Source organism: Lycorma delicatula, chromosome 11 (assembly GCF_047948215.1).
Source record: "Lycorma delicatula isolate Av1 chromosome 11, ASM4794821v1, whole genome shotgun sequence".
NCBI classification, from domain to species: Eukaryota; Metazoa; Arthropoda; class Insecta; order Hemiptera; family Fulgoridae; genus Lycorma; species Lycorma delicatula.
Window position 1 is genome coordinate 25716607 of NC_134465.1, and position 20901 is coordinate 25737507.

Below are 20901 nucleotides of genomic sequence, written 5' to 3' on the forward strand. Positions count from 1 at the left end.
CTTCGGGTCTAATATTTTTCTTAAGTGTTTGTTTTTTTTTACATTTTTGAAATGTTTTTTATATTACTTGATTATTTAATGTTAAATTTTCAGGTGTTAATAACTTGCAGGTTTTATAACCGTAAACTTTGTGGATTTTGCATTGTAAGTCATTGTAAGTCATTGTAAGATTTTGCATTGTAAAGATTTGCAAATAATAAACAATGCATACTACCACTGTGATATATTTATCAACAAAGTTTAGCCAGCAGTGATGAAAAAAGCTTTGTTTCTCAGCGCAGAGGCATCATTCTGTTTCACGAAAACGCCCGGCCTCACACAGCACAGTCACTCGAGGAAAATCAAAAAATTGCACCGAGAAGTATAATTTTACCCAATATAGTCTTTACTTGCGCCATTGGACTTTCACTTGTGTGATGATGAATAATTCTACGACTCAAAAACGCACTAAGTTGTAATAATTTTAATGCCAATGACGACGTCAAGGAAAATGTACTGATTCCGACATCAAGCCAAAAATCTCTTAACATCAGGTATAAATAAGTGGATTCGGAGATGGGAGAATAGTATTAATACTGGGAGAGATTATGATGAAAGTTTTAAAAAGTCACATTGATTAAATAAACCGTTTAGCTACAGAGAAGTTTGTGTTAATTGACTGAATTGATTTAATTTTTTTTCATAATCTGAGGATTACCATCTAAAGGCCTATTTATTCCAATCAATCACAGAATCATTATTTCAACGACAGTTTTTTTATATACCACAAAGAAGCTTAGAAACAGCTCTTAGAAACTTCATAGTTTGCTTTATAGCCAACAGGTTAATTAATTACTCTGTTTAAAGTTTCTTCTTCTCTTATTTCGATTTCTTAGAAATCGTTTCTTAACTCAATTGAAAAATCTGTATTTTAACATTTTAGATTATGAAAGAAACTAAAAATCTTTCTTTTCAATCTTTTTCCATTCATTCTTCTTAATTTACCGTTTTTTTGTTTTTTTTTTTATGGATTATGTTTTCAATTTTTCTGTAAATTTTCTCTTTTTGTGATAAAATATTTTATTATTTTCATACTTCGGGTCTAATATTTTTCTTAAGTGTTTGTTTTTTTTTTACATTTTTGAAATGTTTTTTATATTACTTGATTATTTAATGTTAAATTTTCAGGTGTTAATAACTTGCAGGTTTTATAACCGTAAACTTTGTGGATTTTGCATTGTAAGTAATTCATTTTCTGTTCTAAAGATTTTTGGTTAATTGGAAATTCATTACCATTTTATTTTGTGTTTTTTATAAATAAAAATTATTTTTTGTTTATTATTTACTTTTTTTTCCTAATTCAAAATTATTTTATTACTTTAAATCACAGAGATTGAAGTAATTAAAATCGATAACATGGAATAATTATTTTAATAAAAGAATAAATAAATATTAGCAAAACATTTCCATTACAAATAAATAAAATAAAAATGAGAAAAAAAAGAATTAAAAAAAAACACTGAATTAGTTCTAATGTAAGCACTTATCACATGACATACAACGTTAATCACATTTTATTTTGTTGCAAAGCGAAATACAGATAGACAAAATGGGGTAGCGAGTGGGAAGAGAGAGAATGGAGAATAAAAAAAAAGAAAAACTTTTATTTTTATCGTTAGATAAAAACGATTACAGTAGTGGTGGGTAGTCATTTTGTGCAGCAATTATTTGGTAATTGGAATAAAAGCTTTACAACGCAGTAGAAGGAGTATGGCCGCAATTCCCCAGCAATACGACTTAGTGCCAATTAACGTAGGCTACATGGTCCGCGTCTTTCCATTTTTTCACTCTCTCCTATCTTCTTTCCCTATTTTTGTTACTATTTTTGACACCAATTTTTACACTTCAAAAAATAAAACCTTTCTACCATAGCAAAAAGTAAAACAATAGGGTGTGTGTATGTGTGTGTGTATATATATATAAAATTAAATTACTTGCTGAAGTAATTAAAATAAAAATTATTACCAATAACCTACTGATATTTAAATCAACCTAATTATTTGACGATAGAATATTTTTACCGATTATCCAATTTGATAATATTTTCGTTAACTGTCTGATTTATTTCGGTTAATCGTAGTTAAATTTGGAAAAAAAATAGCGTTGCCATTTATTTCAAGTACGATCAACGACGTCTAATGCTAATTTTTTTCTAACATAATAAACATTTTTGGCAACGTTGAAAAATGAAAAACTGTAGTTTTATTAAATAATAATAATAACTTTAAGTAAAATAATAACTGTACAATTTATTTAAATAATTATATTGGTTAATTCAATAATTAAATACACAAATAGGTCTGGATACAACACAGTTGGTAAGAGGATTATGATACTTTCAGAACAGTAAGTTGGTAATCCTTTGATAACTCCTGATCAGCTGTTTGAATAAAATTGTTTTATTTACAATAATCTCAAAATCTTATTTTACTATGGTAACTTCTCTTGAAGTTTGTGCAATAGTTGCACATAATTTAGTGATTAGATTTTTGATTACCTGGTTAACATTTACTCTCTTATGATCAAACAATACAGAAAAATTTGTAAGAAACGCGGTACCTGACAAGCACTGAACGTCCAACTGAAATTTCAACTCCAATGCTTGTAACTCGTAGTTAATCTCTCACCCAATACCATCGAAGTATTATACTTGACATTGTAGCTAAAAAATTACAAATTTTTGAAAAGTTAAAATTATCACTAACCCGTAAAATAAGCTCATGATGGGTTAAAAGAGAACTGACACATCACCATACGAAGACAAAACTGCGCATGTGCAGAGAGCTGAAAAACGGTATCTTCAGGTAGGTGACTTTTGCACAGTATTCTGACCTATAATGATATATGGATTCACAATTATGCACTGAAATTAAAAATACAGGGCAAGGATTGGAAGCACACGTGTTCACCTGTCAAGAAAAACCCCAAACCCGACAATTTGCAGGAAAACTCATGATGACAGACTTTTAGGATTCAAAAGGCACGGCTTTTTTCGACTTTCTAAAAGATTTGCAAATAATAAACAATGCATACTACCACTGTGATATATTTATCAACAAATTTTAGCCAGCAGTGATGAAAAAAGCTTTGTTTCTCAGCGCAGAGGCATCATTCTGTTTCACGAAAACGCCCGGCCTCACACAGCACAGTCACTCGAGGAAAATCAAAAAATTGCACCGAGAAGTATAATTTTACCCAATATAGTCTTTACTTGCGCCATTGGACTTTCACTTGTGTGATGATGAATAATTCTACGACTCAAAAACGCACTAAGTTGTAATAATTTTAATGCCAATGACGACGTCAAGGAAAATGTACTGATTCCGACATCAAGCCAAAAATCTCTTAACATCAGGTATAAATAAGTGGATTCGGAGATGGGAGAATTGTATTAATACTGGGAGAGATTATGATGAAAGTTTTAAAAAGTCACATTGATTAAATAAACCGTTTAGCTACAGAGAAGTTTGTGTTAATTGACTGAATTGATTTAATTTTTTTTCATAATCTGAGGATTACCATCTGAAGGCCTATTTATTCCAATCAATCACAGAATCATTATTTCAACGACAGTTTTTTTATATACCACAAAGAAGCTTAGAAACAGCTCTTAGAAACTTCATAGTTTACTTTACAGCCAACAGGTCGTAAATCAGTTAGTTATTTTATATGAAATCATACGTGATATATAGAAATAAATTGTTTCAGAAATATATTTTTTTGTAGTTTCTGATAAACTTACGTTAAAATTAAAAAAAAAAAAAAAAAAAAAAATTGAAAAGCAAGCTTATTTTATGTTTGGGTACATTTGTGTTGTTTAATTGTCAATAACCACCAAATAAAACTTTAAGAAAAAATTTAAAATGAATTTAATTCTATGATAGTTTTTGTAATTAAAGCTAATAAAAATTAAATATATATTTCCTGTTTAAATTCATTGTTATTGAAAAAATTACGCAAGTCTTGCACAAGAAATCGTTTGAATTATTATGAAATTAAATGTAAAACTTTGTTTATGTATTTTCCTTCAAAGTTTTAGTAAAAAAAGCTGACAACACAGTTGTAGGACTTTCGCGTTAAAAGGCTTTTTCTGATACACGGATTGCACACACACAACTTAATTAAAATTTTTATCATTTTATTTAAATATAATATTTTTTATTTAATTAACTGAATCTAACTAAAGCGCATACCGTATTTCATTCGCGCGGGTGTGGCAGTACTAGCAACCGCTTTAAATACTTTTTTAAACTTTAAATATTCATTTATTTAATTTTACAGCTCATCTGTAACGCCGCAACATAGCAATCGACTACAGCAGCAGCTGTACGTCAGTACACTAGCGCTTCTTGTGGTGAAATAAGGTACTATTGACGCAGTATACCCACTTAGAAAATTTATTGGAGTAGGGGTACGATTTTTCAAAAACTTTTTTAAAACATTATTTTTTAATTGTTAACAAATTTGCAATAAAATGCATACAAAATAAAACCTGCAGATATTTACGAATTGAAAAAAAGAATAATTGAAGAATCTGCTCGTGTACCACCAGACATGATACAATGTTATTTTTTTTCTTTTTTTTTGTCTTCAGTCATTTGACTGGTTTGATGCAGCTCTCCAAGATTCCCTATCTAGTGCTAGTCGTTTCATTTCAGTATACCCTCTACATCCTACATCCCCAACAATTTGTTTTACATACTCCAAACGTGGCCTGCCTACACAATTTTTCCCTTCTACCTGTCCTTCCAATATTAAAGCGACTATTCCAGGATGCCTTAGTATGTGGCCTATAAGTCTGTCTCTTCTTTTAACTATATTTTTCCAAATGCTTCTTTCTTCGTCTATTTGCCGCAATACCTCTTCATTTGTCACTTTATCCACCCATCTGATTTTTAACATTCTCCTATAGCACCACATTTCAAAAGCTTCTAATCTTTTCTTCTCAGATACTCCGATTGTCCAAGTTTCACTTCCATATAAAGCGACACTCCAAACATACACTTTCAAAAATCTTTTCCTGACATTTAAATTAATTTTTGATGTAAACAAATTACATTTCTTACTGAAGGCTCGTTTAGCTTGTGCTATTCGGCATTTTATATCGCTCCTGCTTCGTCCATCTTTAGTAATTTTACTTCCCAAATAACAAAATTCTTCTACCTCCATAATCTTTTCTCCTCCTATTTTCACACTCAGCGGTCCATCTTTGTTATTTCTACTACATTTCATTACTTTTGTTTTGTTCTTGTTTATTTTCATGCGATAGTTCTTGCGTAGGACTTCATCTATGCCGTTCATTGTTTCTTCTAAATCCTTTTTACTCTCGGCTAGAATTACTATATCATCAGCAAATCGTAGCATCTTTATCTTTTCACCTTGTACTGTTACTCCGAATCTAAATTGTTCTTTAACATCATTAACTGCTAGTTCCATGTAAAGATTAAAAAGTAACGGAGATAGGGAACATCCTTGTCGGACTCCCTTTCTTATTAGGGCTTCTTTCTTATGTTCTTCAATTGTTATTGTTGCTGTTTGGTTCCTGTACATGTTAGCAATTGTTCTTCTATCTCTGTATTTGAACCCTAATTTTTTTTAAATGCTGAACATTTTATTCCAGTCTACGTTATCGAAAGCCTTTTCTAGGTCTATAAACGCCAAGTATGTTGGTTTGTTTTTCTTTAATCTTCCTTCTACTATTAATCTGAGGCCTAAAATTGCTTCCCTTGTCCCTATACTTTTCCTGAAACCAAATTGGTCTTCTCCTAACACTTCTTCCACTCTCCTCTCAATTCTTCTGTATAAAATTCTAGTTAAGATTTTTGATGCATGACTAGTTAAACTAATTGTTCTGTATTCTTCACATTTATCTGCCCCTGCTTTCTTTGGTATCATAACTATAACACTTTTTTTGAAGTCTGATGGAAATTCCCCATTTTCATAAATATTACACACCAGTTTGTATAATCTATCAATCGCTTCCTTACCTGCACTGCGCAGTAATTCTACAGGTATTCCGTCTATTCCAGGATCCTTTCTGCCATTTAAATCTTTTAATGCTCTCTTAAATTCAGATCTCAGTATTGTTTCTCCCATTTCATCCTCCTCAACTTCCTCTTCTTCCTCTATAACACCATTTTATAATTCATTTCCTCCGTATAACTCTTCAATATATTCCACCCATCTATCGACTTTACCTTTCGTATTATATATTGGTGTACCATCTTTGTTTAACACATTATTAGATTTTAATTTATGTACCCCAAAATTTTCCTTAACTTTCCTGTATGCTCCGTCTATTTTACCAATGTTCATTTCTCTTTCCACTTCTGAACACTTTATTTAATCCACTCTTCTTTCACCAGTTTGCACTTCCTGTTTATAGCATTTCTTAATTTCCGATAGTTCCTTTTACTTTCTTTATTACTAGCATTCTTATATTTTCTACGTTCATCCATCAGCTGCAATATATCGTCTGAAACCCAAGGTTTTCTACCGGTTCTCTTTATTCCGCCTAAGTTTGCTTCTGCTGATTTAAGAATTTCCTTTTTAACATTCTCCCACAATGTTATAAACGAATATTACTTGAAGTTAGCACACTGCCAAGCTGTAGAAGAGAAGCATTTCGAACATTTGTAGTAGAATGGTATGCTTCCAAAATGTATTTCATTAATAATTTATGATCGAAAACATTTATTTAAAATTTTAAAATAAATAATGTAACATTTAAAGTATCAGTTGATATACCCGTTTAATTTGTTGTGTTGTTAATTATTTATTATTACCAATATTATAGCACTATTTAAAGTTCTATACTGTATACATTATGAATTTAAAATTCAATAAAATTGTTCATGCAGGGAGTTTTACCTCGTTTATGGTTAAAACGATTTTTCAGTCATTGCAATTTTGAATGCTTATAATTCGATAACCGAAGACGTTAACAGAAAAACGGGTTTCATAATTGTTTTTCTTGAAAAATTTTAAATTGAAATCAACCATCGTATCCTATTTAAAAAAAGTTAAATTTCATTCAATATAATCTGTTCCAATATGGCGGAAATAATTCAAAAACCTCCATATCGCAGATTTTTTTAACTATGCAGAACCCCATTTCTTCTACCTGCAAATACCTCTTAGATATTACGTGTAAAGCTGTTTCCATACTTAAATATAATCCGTTATATACTTATGTATATATATATATATATATATATATATATATATATATATATATATATATATCAAAATAAAAGATTCTGATACTTTTGTAAGTAATAAAAAGTATATTTTTAGTAGCATCTAACACAATGCAATAAATTATATGGTTAGATAAATAATATTTTTAAAATCATCTAATGTAATATTTTAGATCGAAAACAACTTTTTTTATAAACCCTAAATTATTTTTTTTTTCGTTGTACCAGTTACATAATAACCCCACGATGATTAAAATCCAATTTTATTCATTAAACAATAAAATACTTAATAATAACCTGAAAATTGCAATTTTTCAATATGTCTATTGATCAAAATATTATTATCATATAAATAAAGTTCCACTTATCAACAATTTTTGTACAATGAAAATAAATTATAAGAAAAAATAAAAAAAATTGGTATTTATACAATTGTATTAATAATAACGGTGCCAAATGCTTGGAAAATTAAATATAAAAATATTATTAACATAAGGAGAAAAAAATAAAATTACAAAATAAAATAATAATTTATTTTGTCTAATAAAGATTTTAAAATGTTAATTTGTAGTTGAACGTAATAAAAATAGGTAGCGTAGCAGAATATATCCGTTTAGAAATGAAGAAAAAACAATACTTCTTTACGTTTTGCCCGGTATATAGATTTTTATTACAAATTCTGAGCATTTATTTAAACTGCAGATTGACAATGAAAAATTAATGTAATGTTAGAAAATTGAAAATGGATGTGTGTGTGTTAAAACAAAATAGTAAAGGGAATGAAGAAATTAAACAGAATAAGAGATATAAAAGGAGACTGATTTTGAAAAAGTGCAGGATATGCCTTAAAAATAAAATTTTATTAAAAGTAAACCTGATATTCGACGCTTGGGAAATCATTCTTCCAATAAAATTGCTATGGGAGTTCCTGTCACAAATGAAATCATATTGTCGTAAATATGTTCTATATGTATCAAATATTCACCGTACTTTAAGAAAGAATATGCTGCAACAATTCATGATTTGTACATTCACTTTTGTTTAAACAATACAATATCATTTTGGTAATGTATTTCCTTTTTTTTTCCAGTAACTTATTTTATAACGATGAAGTATTTCTTGAAGAAAACAAACAGAATTCGGAAGTTATTCTCAATTAACTTATGTTATTAAAATAAATAAAAAATCATAGATACATCGAGGAAGTGAGAAATCTTATCTGGAAGTGGAATAATGAAAAATTAAAGAAAAGTTTTTGATAAAATCTACTATCTCAATCTAGTAACCTGAAAAAAGTCAAATCATTAACTTCTAGTTATGTAATACAACGAAAGAAAACACAAATTACTGATTATAAAGTAATTTTTTTATAATAAAAGCTACTTCAAAAAAACCGAAGAAAAAAGTAAACAATTTTTACCTCTGAAAAATGTCAAAGATATTTTGATATCAGCACTAAATTAAAATCATATATCATTAATTTAAAAGGATGTAAAGAGAATTATGTCTTTTTTTCTCTCTGTTTAGGAGAGTCATCCCATTTACGGACAAAGTGGTCGGGCTCGCTAACAGGTTCCTCAGATATTATGGCGTATGTAGCCTGCGCCTTACCGACTAAACCTCCACGTCACCAGCCGCCATCCCGAGGCCGGAAATCGCATTAAAGTATTAGTCAACTCCAGGAGGTGCCTTCGAGCTCAGTGTGTTCAGAGTCCCCGTGCATCCTCACTGTCGCCCATCCATGCAAGCACGAACGAATGCAGCTCTGTAGAGGGCTGTCTGTCCTCCCTTGGCTCTCCAGTCCGGTATCCTATACCTCAGTTCTTGAGATTTTCGCTTGTCTTCTGTGTTCTGCTAGACGGTCAGCATGTTATTATCAGGGAGCCTCGCCTTCTCATTTGAGTTCAGTCAGCCATGGCACCCTAGACATGGTTGCATCCCGTTTCTTCTCACTATCTGTTCAGCTGTCCACCCTGCTCCTTCTCTCGCAGAATCTTTGTGGCTAGTTCTGCTACTGTAAGCCACTCTCTATTTCCCCATAGCATATATTCCAGCATATTCCCCGGTGTCAGCTGGAGGACCCCGAGGTCTCGTCGTAGAGGCATCCGCTTTCCACAGTCGAAGAAGATGTGCTCTGGGGTATCTACTTCCCCTCAGTACACACCCAGGATCTGCACGTAGGCGGAATCTGTGTAGGTAAGCTCCAAAATCGTGTTGGTCAGTGAGAAGTTGAAAAGATTTATGTCTAGCAAAAATTAAAACATTCTGGGATATGAAAATAGTTATTTCTTTTTATCTTTAAGAATCGAATTATTTTTTAATTGTTTTTATTTACTTTCACGTGAAAATATGTTTAATAACAAAGATAATTTTAAATTGCATAGGTTATTCTAAAAAAAAATCAAATATTAGGTAATGCTGATGAAAAAAAAAATCAATATACTGTATTCAGATAGCTTATAGATTGACGAATAATGAAACGTTGAGGTTGTGTTAGGGAGTTCGTCATGATTCTGTTGATTCACGTCCCTTTTATCAGTGCCGATTCACAACTTGGCCATATCTATACAAACACAAGTTATAGTGATACACAATATAACTATGATAATTACATATTATAGAAACACTAGATACAACATTAGTGATATCTGGTTTGTTAATAGTGGTCTCTGGATTTTTCAATCTAAATCTATAGCAGTCTATCATAACGAGATGAACGGCACGTCATTTGAGAAATGGCGCGATGTGTTACCAGTTCTGCAAGATAATTCGGTTATTACCTTAGACAACGCCCCTTATCATTCGTGTAAAAAGGGAAAAATTCCAACAGTTTCTTGGAAAAAGAATGCTAACAAAATGTGGCTTAGTTCAAAAGGAATGATATTTGAAAAGGGTAAATTTAAGTCCAATTATTGCAAAGGGTTTCGCGTATTAAATGTAATTTTAATGTGTATAAAATTTATGAGTTAGCAAGATCCAGTGGTAAAATGTTTTAATTACCACCCTCTCATTGTGTACTCTACCTGAATCAGTTAATTTGGGGATAAATCAAAAGTTACGTAGCGTAAGAATACATTACTTTTAAAATATTTGATGTTAAATATTTATGCTTAAAAAATGGAAAAAATCTGAGTGGATAACACATAACTTTCTTGGACGCCTATTAAATTACATTTACACATTTAAAAAAAAATGAAAAGTAGATAAAATTTTATTTTAATAAAAACATGTGATATTTTATCTTTTTTTTTTGTTATTGAATTATTATTCATCGTAATTTTTTTTTTTTTTGCTATGAGAGGTTAATAATTATTTATTAATAAATCAATATAATTAAATTAAAAGAAAAAAAGTTAAAAAAAAAAGAAAGGAGAGAAATTCTGCTTCGAACCGATGTGACTTCCCCTAAGATCCATATATTTCATTAATTAAAAGTTTATTTAGCTATAACTCTGGAACCAATGAAAATAAATCCCACTTATGGTATATCGTTGAAAAGCTCTCAATAAGGGCTTATTACTGCAGTTAAGAAAAAGTCTAAAATTAAATTTTTTTTGGATTTTGGAAATATTTTGGACACGTTTGGTTCAGTCGATTGCAATCAAATGAGAGGTGCACAACTAAATGTTACAACAGTCCTAAATCCAAAATTTAAACATCCTACGGAGTTTTGTTTTTGAGTTATGCGAGATACATATGTACAAACAGACGTCACCCCACAACTAGTTAAAATCGTTTCACGGATGGCAAAATGGATATTTCCGTTGAAATCTGGAAACCGACATTTTTCGTGATCACAATACATTCTATAAGGAAGTAAGAATGTTTAAAATATGTAACGGATAATGTTGAAGAAAATTTTTGGGAAATGAATAATATACAGGTAATAGAAAACAATACTGAGCCTTCCGTTGTATCTCTTAATACTGACAGCACTACGGATTTCTCACGAAAACTGAATTGAATTCATTACTTCTTTATTATCATAGAAATATAATTAAAAATATTAGTGAACTTTTACTGTTAGTGACAATTGTTAATTTCATAGCTCTTACAAAGCTCGAGGAAAGTACGTAGCCATAAACAGTGTTAATAAGTAAAATACTCATGGGGTACAGATGTGCCAAAAAAGGTTAGAAAAATTTATCGATCACTTAATACGTCTTAATTTCTTTAAGTTTAAAATATATACGTATAATTTGTGTGAAATATAATAGCGCGTGGTTAATGAATATTAAAATCATGAAGTTTCTTTTATTTGCATCAGGATTTACAGGAGGTTATTATAGGCCTTGTTATCACGTGCCTAAACAGGCCTGGCGCTCGTACGGGCAGTCTTAAATTCTATAAGGTAAATGAATTTGTTGTAGATTTCTATGTAAACAATTGAATTTTTTTTAATAAATTTATGTGGAAAAGGATAGATATAAATTGGGATAAACTAGAGAAATTTCTTCTTCACGGAAACAATCATCAAAATATTTGATTTATAATTAGGCTTTAGTTATACATCGAAAGTAGAAATCTATTGAATATTTCTTTCTTTCATTGAATTCAGGTAAAAGTAGTAGTAGGTAATAATCAAAACGGTTGGAATATTAATTCCATTATTTTGAGGAATAATTAAAATTAAATTAATTAATTGTTATTATGGCTGTTCTTTGATGCAGAATGATATTGGTTAAATCTAAGATCTGTTTACTCTTAATTAAATTTAATTTTCGTACAACTATAGTAAAGATGATGCTAACGCAATAATTTTCCATTCGAATTGACCTATTAAAGGAATTTAGAAAAAGAAATCTTTCAGTAATATTTATTCCTCTTTTAACAGCAGTTACAAGGCTTTAAGAAGACTTTAAATTTTGTTTTTATAAAGATATTAAACTTTCAGGAATCATTTAATAAAAAAAAAACAGAAAAATTATGAATAATATTTATAACAAACTTTATTAGTTTAATTTGTGAAATTATACTTTAATTTCAATGGGAATCGTAGGCAATTATTTATGAAAGGTAAAATGATTAAAAAAAAACCAAAACAGTAACCAGTTGATTTTGGGTCTTCCAAGAATAAACAGCTTTGCTTGAAAAAATTCGAAAAATAAGAATGTATAAAAATTCTTTGAGGTAATATGAAATGAATAGAACATTTAGTTATATTTACTCTTTATCAGTATAATAGGAGACCAAGAATAAAAATAGATCAATGTACAATTTTGTTTTAGTATACATTCCGTTACTTGATTCGTTAGTAACAAAGAGATAACATTCGTAGATGCAATAAAAATATAACCCAAATAGAAATTCATATTTTTTCATCTTTATAATTGTATTTATTTACTTAAGTATTACATTTATTTAAATATTTACTAGCAGTTCCGGTAGTGCTTCGCTATTGCTAGATTTAAGTGTATATGTGTATATATATATATATATATATATATATATATATAATAATATATATATAAATATATATATATATATAAAATATATATATAAAATATAAATATATATATAATATATATTAATATATATATATATATATATATATATATATATATATTAAATGAACATAATTGAAAGTTTGATAAAACAATAACAAAATTAACATTACGGAACTTCACAAAAGTTAACCTTTCCCTTTTACTATTTTCCCCCTTTCCCCTTTTCTTTTCCTCATTTTACTTTTCCTCTTCCCCACTTTCCTTTTTACTCTTTTCATTTTTACCATATTCTATTTTCCTTCCTACTTCCTTCCTCCATTTCATTTCTCTTATTTCCCTTTCCATTTTTTCGATTTTTCCTTATTTCCCTTTTCCAATTTTTCCCTTTCTTCCTTTTTCCCCTCGTGTAAATCGGCTAAGTAGTTTTTTAGTCTATAGCGGACACACATATCGGAAACATTTAAATTTGTGGTAAAATATATAGTATAGCGTTTGTTGCTTTTACGTCCAACAGATATTGCTTTTTTAAAAAAAAAAAAAGCATGCTTTTACCTGTCACAGGTAACACATTGAAATGGAATCTTAAAATATATAAGCGTGTGTTGCTTTTACGTCCAACAGATAGCGTAGTTATTTTTAAAAAAGGATGTTTTTACTTTTCACAGGTGTGACATCTTAGATATATAAATTGTAGGTATATAAAAACACGCTCGTATTCGAATGCAACGTAGTGTCAAAATTTCAAAGCAATCGGAGAAGAACTTTCGGAGATTTAAGATTTTGAACAAACGAACATTTATATTTTTATTTAAGTAGATTACATTTTTTTAATAGATTTATGTGGGAAAGGATGGATATATAATGGTGAAAATTAGAGAAATTTCTTATACAAGGAAGTAATCATCAAAGTATTTAATTTATAATTAAGCTTGAATTTTACTCGTACATTAAAAAGAGAAATCAATCGAATCATTTTTACATTTATTTATTTGTTTATTTACATTATTTAATTGTGTATTACTTTTTTTTTCAGTGAAGCATGGTGGGGAAGAGAAAAACGTATATTTTACAGTTCATTATTAGCTGCATTATCAATATTAGCAAAAGAGACTGGTGTGACAGTTTTACTTGTCAACTTGTTATATGATTTGTACAGATCCTGGCCACCTGTCAAGAGGTATGTATTATAATCTTATTAATTATGCACGCATTGCTCTAAAATATAACTTTATTGACAATTATTGTTAAAATGAACTGTTTTACTATTATTGTACAGCTTATTTTTTGGTGGCAGTTATTTCAGCTAAGCACAATCTAGTAACAAGTTATGTAAACCATATATGTTTACATTTTAAATGAATAGATTTTTACTGTAATCGGTTGATAAAAAGATGTATTAATAAACCAAAATATTAAGAAATAAATTTTTGGTATAATTTCTGAATCTAATTAACTCTGGAATGATACGTATCATAGTTATTTTTGAAACAACGTAGCCAACTTAGCAACAATGAACAATGGTAATATAGATACTCTTTAAAATTGTTACGGTTTTCATCAGTGAGCTGAAGTATTCAATGCTTATACTGTATATAAAATAGTTCTGTATTTAATAACATTATAAGAATTAAAACTATAATATTTGAATAAAAAGTGATAAAATTGATAAATGAATAATATTTAAGATTTTATCGGAATTTAAATCCTATAAATATGCAAATATGTATGTAATTAAGCCACAAAGAGTATAACTTTGAATAGGTCCATAACATTTAACTATTCTTATAAATTGTCTATAAAAGGGGAATTATAAAATTATATATATTATATAATTATATATTATATATAAAAGGGGAAAAGGGGGAATTTCCGTCAGACTTCAAAATAAGTGTTATAGTAATGATACCAAAGAAAGCAGGGGCAGATAAATGTGAAGAATACAGAACAATTAGTTTAACTAGTCATGAATCAAAATTCTTAACTAGAATTCTATACATAGAATTGAGAGGAGAGTGGCAGAAGTGTTAGGAGAAGACCAATTTGGTTTCAGGAAAAGTATAGGGACAAGGGAAGCAATTTTAGGCCTCAGATTAATAGTAGAAGGAAGATTAAAGAAAAACAAACCAACATACTTGGCGTTTATAGAACTAGAAAAGGCATTCGATAACGTAGACTGGAATAAAATGTTCAGCATTTAAAAAAAATTAGGGTTCAAATACAGAGATAGAACAACAATTGCTAACATGTACAGGAACCAAACAGCAACAGTAATAATTGAAGAACATAAGAAAGAAGCCGTAATAAGAAAGGAAGTCTGACAAGGGTGTTTCCTGTCTCTGTTACTTTTTTATCTTTACATGGAACTAGCAGTTAATGATGTTAAAGAACAATTTAGATTCGGAGTAACAGTACAAGGTGAAAAGATAAAGATGCTACGATTTGCTGATGATATAGTAATTCTAGCCGAGAGTAAAAAGGATTTAGAAGAAACAATGAACGGCATAGATGAAGTCCTACGCAAGAACTATCGCATGAAAATAAACAAGAACAAAACAAAAGTAATGAAATGTAGTAGAAATAACAACGATGGACCACTGAATGTGAAAATAGGAGGAGAAAAGATTATGGAGGTAGAAGAATTTTGTTATTTGGGAAGTAGAATTACTAAAGATGGACGAAGCAGGAGCGATATAAAATGCCAAATAGCACAAGCTAAACGAGCCTTCAGTAAGAAATATAATTTGTTTACATCAAAAATTAATTTAAATGACAGGAAAAGATTTTTGAAAGTGTATGTTTGGAGTGTCGCTTTATATGGAAGTGAAACTTGGACGATCGGAGTATCTGAGAAGAAAAGGTTAGAAGCTTTTGAAATGCGGTGCTATAGGAGAATGTTAAAAATCAGATGGGTGGATAAAGTGACAAATGAAGAGGTATTGCGGCAAATAGATGAAGAAAGAAGCATTTGGAAAAATATAGTTAAAAGAAGAGACAGACTTATAGGCCACATACTAAGGCATCCTGGAATAGTCGCTTTAATATTGGAAGGACAGGTAGAAGGGAAAAATTGTGTAGGCAGACCACGTTTGGAGTATGTAAAACAAATTGTTGGGGATGTAGGATGTAGAGGGTATACTGAAATGAAACGACTAGCACTAGATAGGGAATCTTGGAGAGCTGCATCAAACCAGTCAAATGACTGAAGACAAAAAAATAAAAAATAAATTTTCCAATCTTAGCTTTACGACAATGCTTTGTAGAATAATTTATACAGAGAAAAATAATAAAATTAAGGAAAACAGTATTAATAAAAAGAAGGAAAAAAATTAAACCATATTAAAAATCATTACTTTTCCGATTTAGGCCTATTTTATAGTTTGTGTTTATAAGAGTTTTATTCTACTAGTAAAAAATAAATAAAATGTGATATTTTATTCATTATTTGGAGGGATTATGTTCCCTAATAATACTTGATAGAGCTGACTCCAATAATGTGTCTTTTGAGAGCTACAAAATAAAACGTCTACATTTAGGTACATAACAGAGATACTCCCAGCACGAGATTGTATAAATACTTAGAAACCATCTACCAAATCAAAGAGTTGGTCTTCCAACTCTTTCTTCTGAATATATACTGAATAGCATATATATATATATATATCTCGAGTTCTTCTGGATATACACTGAAATTAAAGACAAATATATCAAATTTTCGGGATATATTTTACTAATGAAAAAAAAGACAAATATTAAAAATTAAAAAACACGAGTCACAAAAAAAAAAAATAAAAAAAGTATTGCTCTTTAATTTAGGATAATTACTACTACAGGATAATTATAGGGTATACGGGTGACAATTTTGTATATTGTAAATAGTATAATTTTTTTACAAATTTTGAAATTTATTTTAACAATAAACATAATACACCTTACAGCACATTGGTACTTTGACTTTTATGTATTATTTTTTATTACTGATGATGACTTCCAAGTTAGCCGAAAGATCTAGAGAACGTATCAACGTACTGGTGTAAGGTGGATTATATTAATTGTTAATATATTCATTTAACGTATCTGCGGTACCTTGTTTGAGAAATTAATTATTTATGTACATATGCATTTATATATAGCCTACCACACTCCCAGTAATGTAAGGATTCCAACGCGTGATCATACATATAAATCTGTGCATCAGTTGAGCTACTATGTAAAACAAACATACATTTCACTTTGTGGGTAATCGTGTAATAAAGAATAAAGCGCTTATGTAGAATGTATCGCAAAGTTCTCCCGAGACATTCATAATATACTCTACTCGTGAAAATTATGAAAAAAATCCAAATAAACATATATCCTATAATGCTTCGTTTGCGAATTACAGCTAATGAAAGATTTCGCTCGGATTTCAGCTATTCCGGTGAAATTAGGTCGTACTGAAATTTTTAGAAAGTAATTAAGGGAAAAAATTAGTGATTATTTTGGTTTTTTATCCAATAGACCTGATAAAATAGGTCCCAGAACCGTATCTGCAGTAGTTTTTGAGAAATCTGGGGGGGAAATCAAGAAACTTTAGTAAAATACCCTGTTTTTTATGATTTAGATACAAAAAATTTGTTAAATGGAGAATAAACACAAATTTAGAAGTTTCACATGAAATCTGATCTGAAAAATTGGAAAAAAAAGTTAGAGAAATATTAGATCGTGGATACCTGTGTTCTTTGATGGTTGGGTTTCAACTAACCATACATCTGAGGAATGGTCGAACTGAGACTAGACAAGACTACACTTCACTTACACTTATACATATCATCCTGGCCGCGGCGGACTCAGCAACAGGAGCAGGCCCAGTGTGGAATCGCTCAGGGTGAACCGCCTAGGCCGCGCCGGCGAAGGACGACCGACACTGCGGAGCTCTGGAGGCCTCCACTATCACGCTGTAGCGGGGACCCAACTGCCCGATCGGACTTCAATGTGGGGAAAGCCCGGTCGGACTTCAATGGACGAGCCGCAACTCCCCGACTTCACCAGAGACCACCAGCTTCCAGACCCAACAGCTCTTCTCAGAGCTAACGCAAAAGCATGGCCCTTTTCAGGGCCACCACAACGTTATGAATAACGTGCCGCCGAAGCCATTCGGTGACAATACACAGTGAAAGTCAAAGTCCTCAGAATAGAAAACAAACAAGAGAAGAAGGTTTTAGTTTAAAGAACTGTAAAAGTGTTTTTATAAACCGCAAAGGAAAGAGATCGGAAATAATAATAATTGTAGACGATCTGAAAGAAAAATAGAAGTTGTAAATAATTCTGAAGTGAAAAACATACGAGTAAAAAAAAGGTGGGAACGGAGGACGGTGATGATACAACGAATCTGCCTAACTTCAAGAAACCGTATTATGATAGTATTTTACTGCAGGAAGAGAAGTGTTACATTGTACGAAATCATTCCTAAATTAACTAAATGTAGAGATTTTACCATACGACTTACAACTAAGTTCGTCTGTTTCCAACATTATTCTACAAATATTATTTTCTTCTATAGATTCTTAATTTTGAAGAATATCAATCAATTACTTTTAAATATTACATGTATTATGAAATTTCAAAGGAGTCTATAATTCTATTTTCAGGTTTGGTTATCGTCTTTATAAAATTTCCAGAAAGACCTACATTCCATATTAATTCCCTTTAGGGAAATGTTTTATAACTCTTAAATCTATATTTGATTATACCAGATTTTGTTTTTGCATGAAAGCGTTCCCTGGTTGAGAGAATCTGTTTTTATCTCTACTTTATTTCTTTCATGCTTTGTAATTTTTCTACTCAAACAACAATAATCTAAAGATTATTGCCTATTACGTTCTATTACCATAATATGTCATTCCTTATTATACACGTTTTCGTCATGTTGTATTGACTTGGGTTTTGCTTTATATAACTTATAATTTTATAAGAAGTATATAATATACTTTATCTTTATAAAACATTGTATGTGTGTGTATATATATATATATTTTTTTTTTGGGGGGGTTATTTAATGAAACCTGAACATATTTTCCGAATTTTTATCTAAGATGTATATATTTATGTTTACAAAAAAAAAGACAAATAAATCTTATTCTTTTGTTTTTAATGGTTAAAAACAAAACTGAACTGAAATTAAATATAAGCAATAAAAAAATAAGAAAAATCATAATAATAAATAGACTTAGGCATTTTTAAATATTAAAAACCTTAAAAAATTAAAAGGATTAATTAAATGTAGGTACCGTTAAATTTTTTATGTGTAATGAATTGAAGCAAAGATTTCACTACTTTAAGTTCGTTTGAATTAAAACTAAAAGACCCGGCTAAATCAAACGAGTGGGCTTTGAAATTGGAACTTTATTGAAAACAGTCGATGAAGAGAGAAAATACAAATGAATTTAAGTGCGAGTGAGATAGCGAAAATCACGTGATTGTGGTATAGATGAGGAAAAGAGAGGAAATGGAACAGAATTTCTTTCTTTCTCTCTCTTTTGCGTAACGAGGACTGTATTGAATGTCAGTAAATTTCTAAAGGGAAAATTACTTTACGTTTATTTGCTGAGTAAAAATGTTGAATTTAAACCTAATGAATTTTTTATTTAACATTTTCTTCTATTTTAATAGTTTAATTGAATAAGCATCAAAAATACTTCTCTGACATAGCAATTGATAAAAAAATAATATTATTTAATTTATAATGATAATAAAAACCTGTACTAAATAAGGAATTAAAAAAAAATATATAAAATTTTGGTGTTTTTCTTTGAAGATTCTAATAATTCAAACTATTTTTACCTCGAATAATGTCAGAGTCTTCCAATTTTTTTTTTTTTAACCTACTCCTATTCTCTTTTTATTTCATTCACACATATTTTTACGATAGATTTTATCATATTTTACCATTTTTGAAATTTATTATATGTTACCTTCCTTTTCATACATTCATCAATATTCATGATAGAAATAATCAAATTCGTACCGATATAGCCGTCGTTATAAATTCTCGTTCTTGCCAGTCCAATATATTTATTAAATTTTTCTCATTTCTACAATTCTACATTTATCCCTCAATTTTTTTTTTTCAGATTCCCGATTTTAAACCTCCCTAAATATATAGTAATACTTTAAAAAAAAAAATTGTAACCCTCTATAACGTAACGTAACGTTATAATAAAAGGTATTTAATGGCACCTCCTGGAGCTGTGATCATCCTTGGTAACGGATCTGGCTCCAAAGCGGGGGGGATAAAAACTGATGAACTAAAAAAACCGAAAAAGAAAAACGTTATTTAATAAAGCTATAGTTATATTAACTACGTATAATGTTACAAAGTGATAACGTTATAGGTTTTAATGATATTAAACATATTAGGTTCTAAAATTATTGACATTAACAATTTATGTATTTCAACTCTTGGTACTGTTAGATAATATAAATCATGTTTTTTGTTCGCTCTCTGATAATAAAATTATTTTCTAGCATAATTTAGAAATATTAGCTCTTATTTCGAAAGAGGACACCTCTTTCGAAATAAAGATATGAAATATCTATGAAATAATCAATGAAATAATAATAAAGATATCAATGAAATAAAGAATTTTAAATCTTTATTTCATTGATATCGATACGTCAATTATTTATGAATTAAGTAATGATATACAATATTAAAATGCACATAATTGTTTTATCTGTCATTGTAGTAATTCTGTTATAACCTGTCTCAGCTTATCATAGTTATATCGCTGGCTGTGAACAAGTCAATTATTTCACTTGTGTAATATGTGTGCTTGTGTCCATGTCACTATTCTTTTACTCCATGAGATGCCAAATAAACATATGGTATTCATTTTTGCAAGCTAAAAGAATTTTACGTTATCTTAGGTTTTGCGTACAGGTTAATGAAATGTCTCTTTCATCAACCACACGTATAATAGATGACATTGAGAAAAGGCGATCTGTCACAATTCTGTTCGTTGTAAGGAGCGGTGTGTGGCTGTATTCCAGCATACCGAAATTAAGTTGTTTATTTCTTGAACGCATACACTAGTTATAAATGTTGTAACAAAGAATTCTGTATTGCTGTAACTACTGGAAACATTTTAGAAAGGAAGTATTTGCGGACACGTTATTGCGTAACCCAGTAATAATAGACGGAAATGGTCTGAATGTGGAATTGACGAAATTTTTTTTTA

General features: G+C 29.7%; 1 protein-coding gene across 1 annotated transcript in view; it reads left to right on the plus strand.

Annotated features, from left to right (window-relative positions):
• Nucleotides 1–20901, plus strand: part of LOC142332489 (protein O-mannosyl-transferase TMTC1-like) — a 755673-nt gene that overhangs the window by 405585 nt on the left and 329187 nt on the right. Inside the window, exon 4 of the mRNA XM_075378938.1 lies at nt 13719–13862. Coding sequence (XP_075235053.1) covers nt 13719–13862 — 144 coding nt within the window. The remainder of the gene's footprint in view (nt 1–13718; nt 13863–20901) is intronic.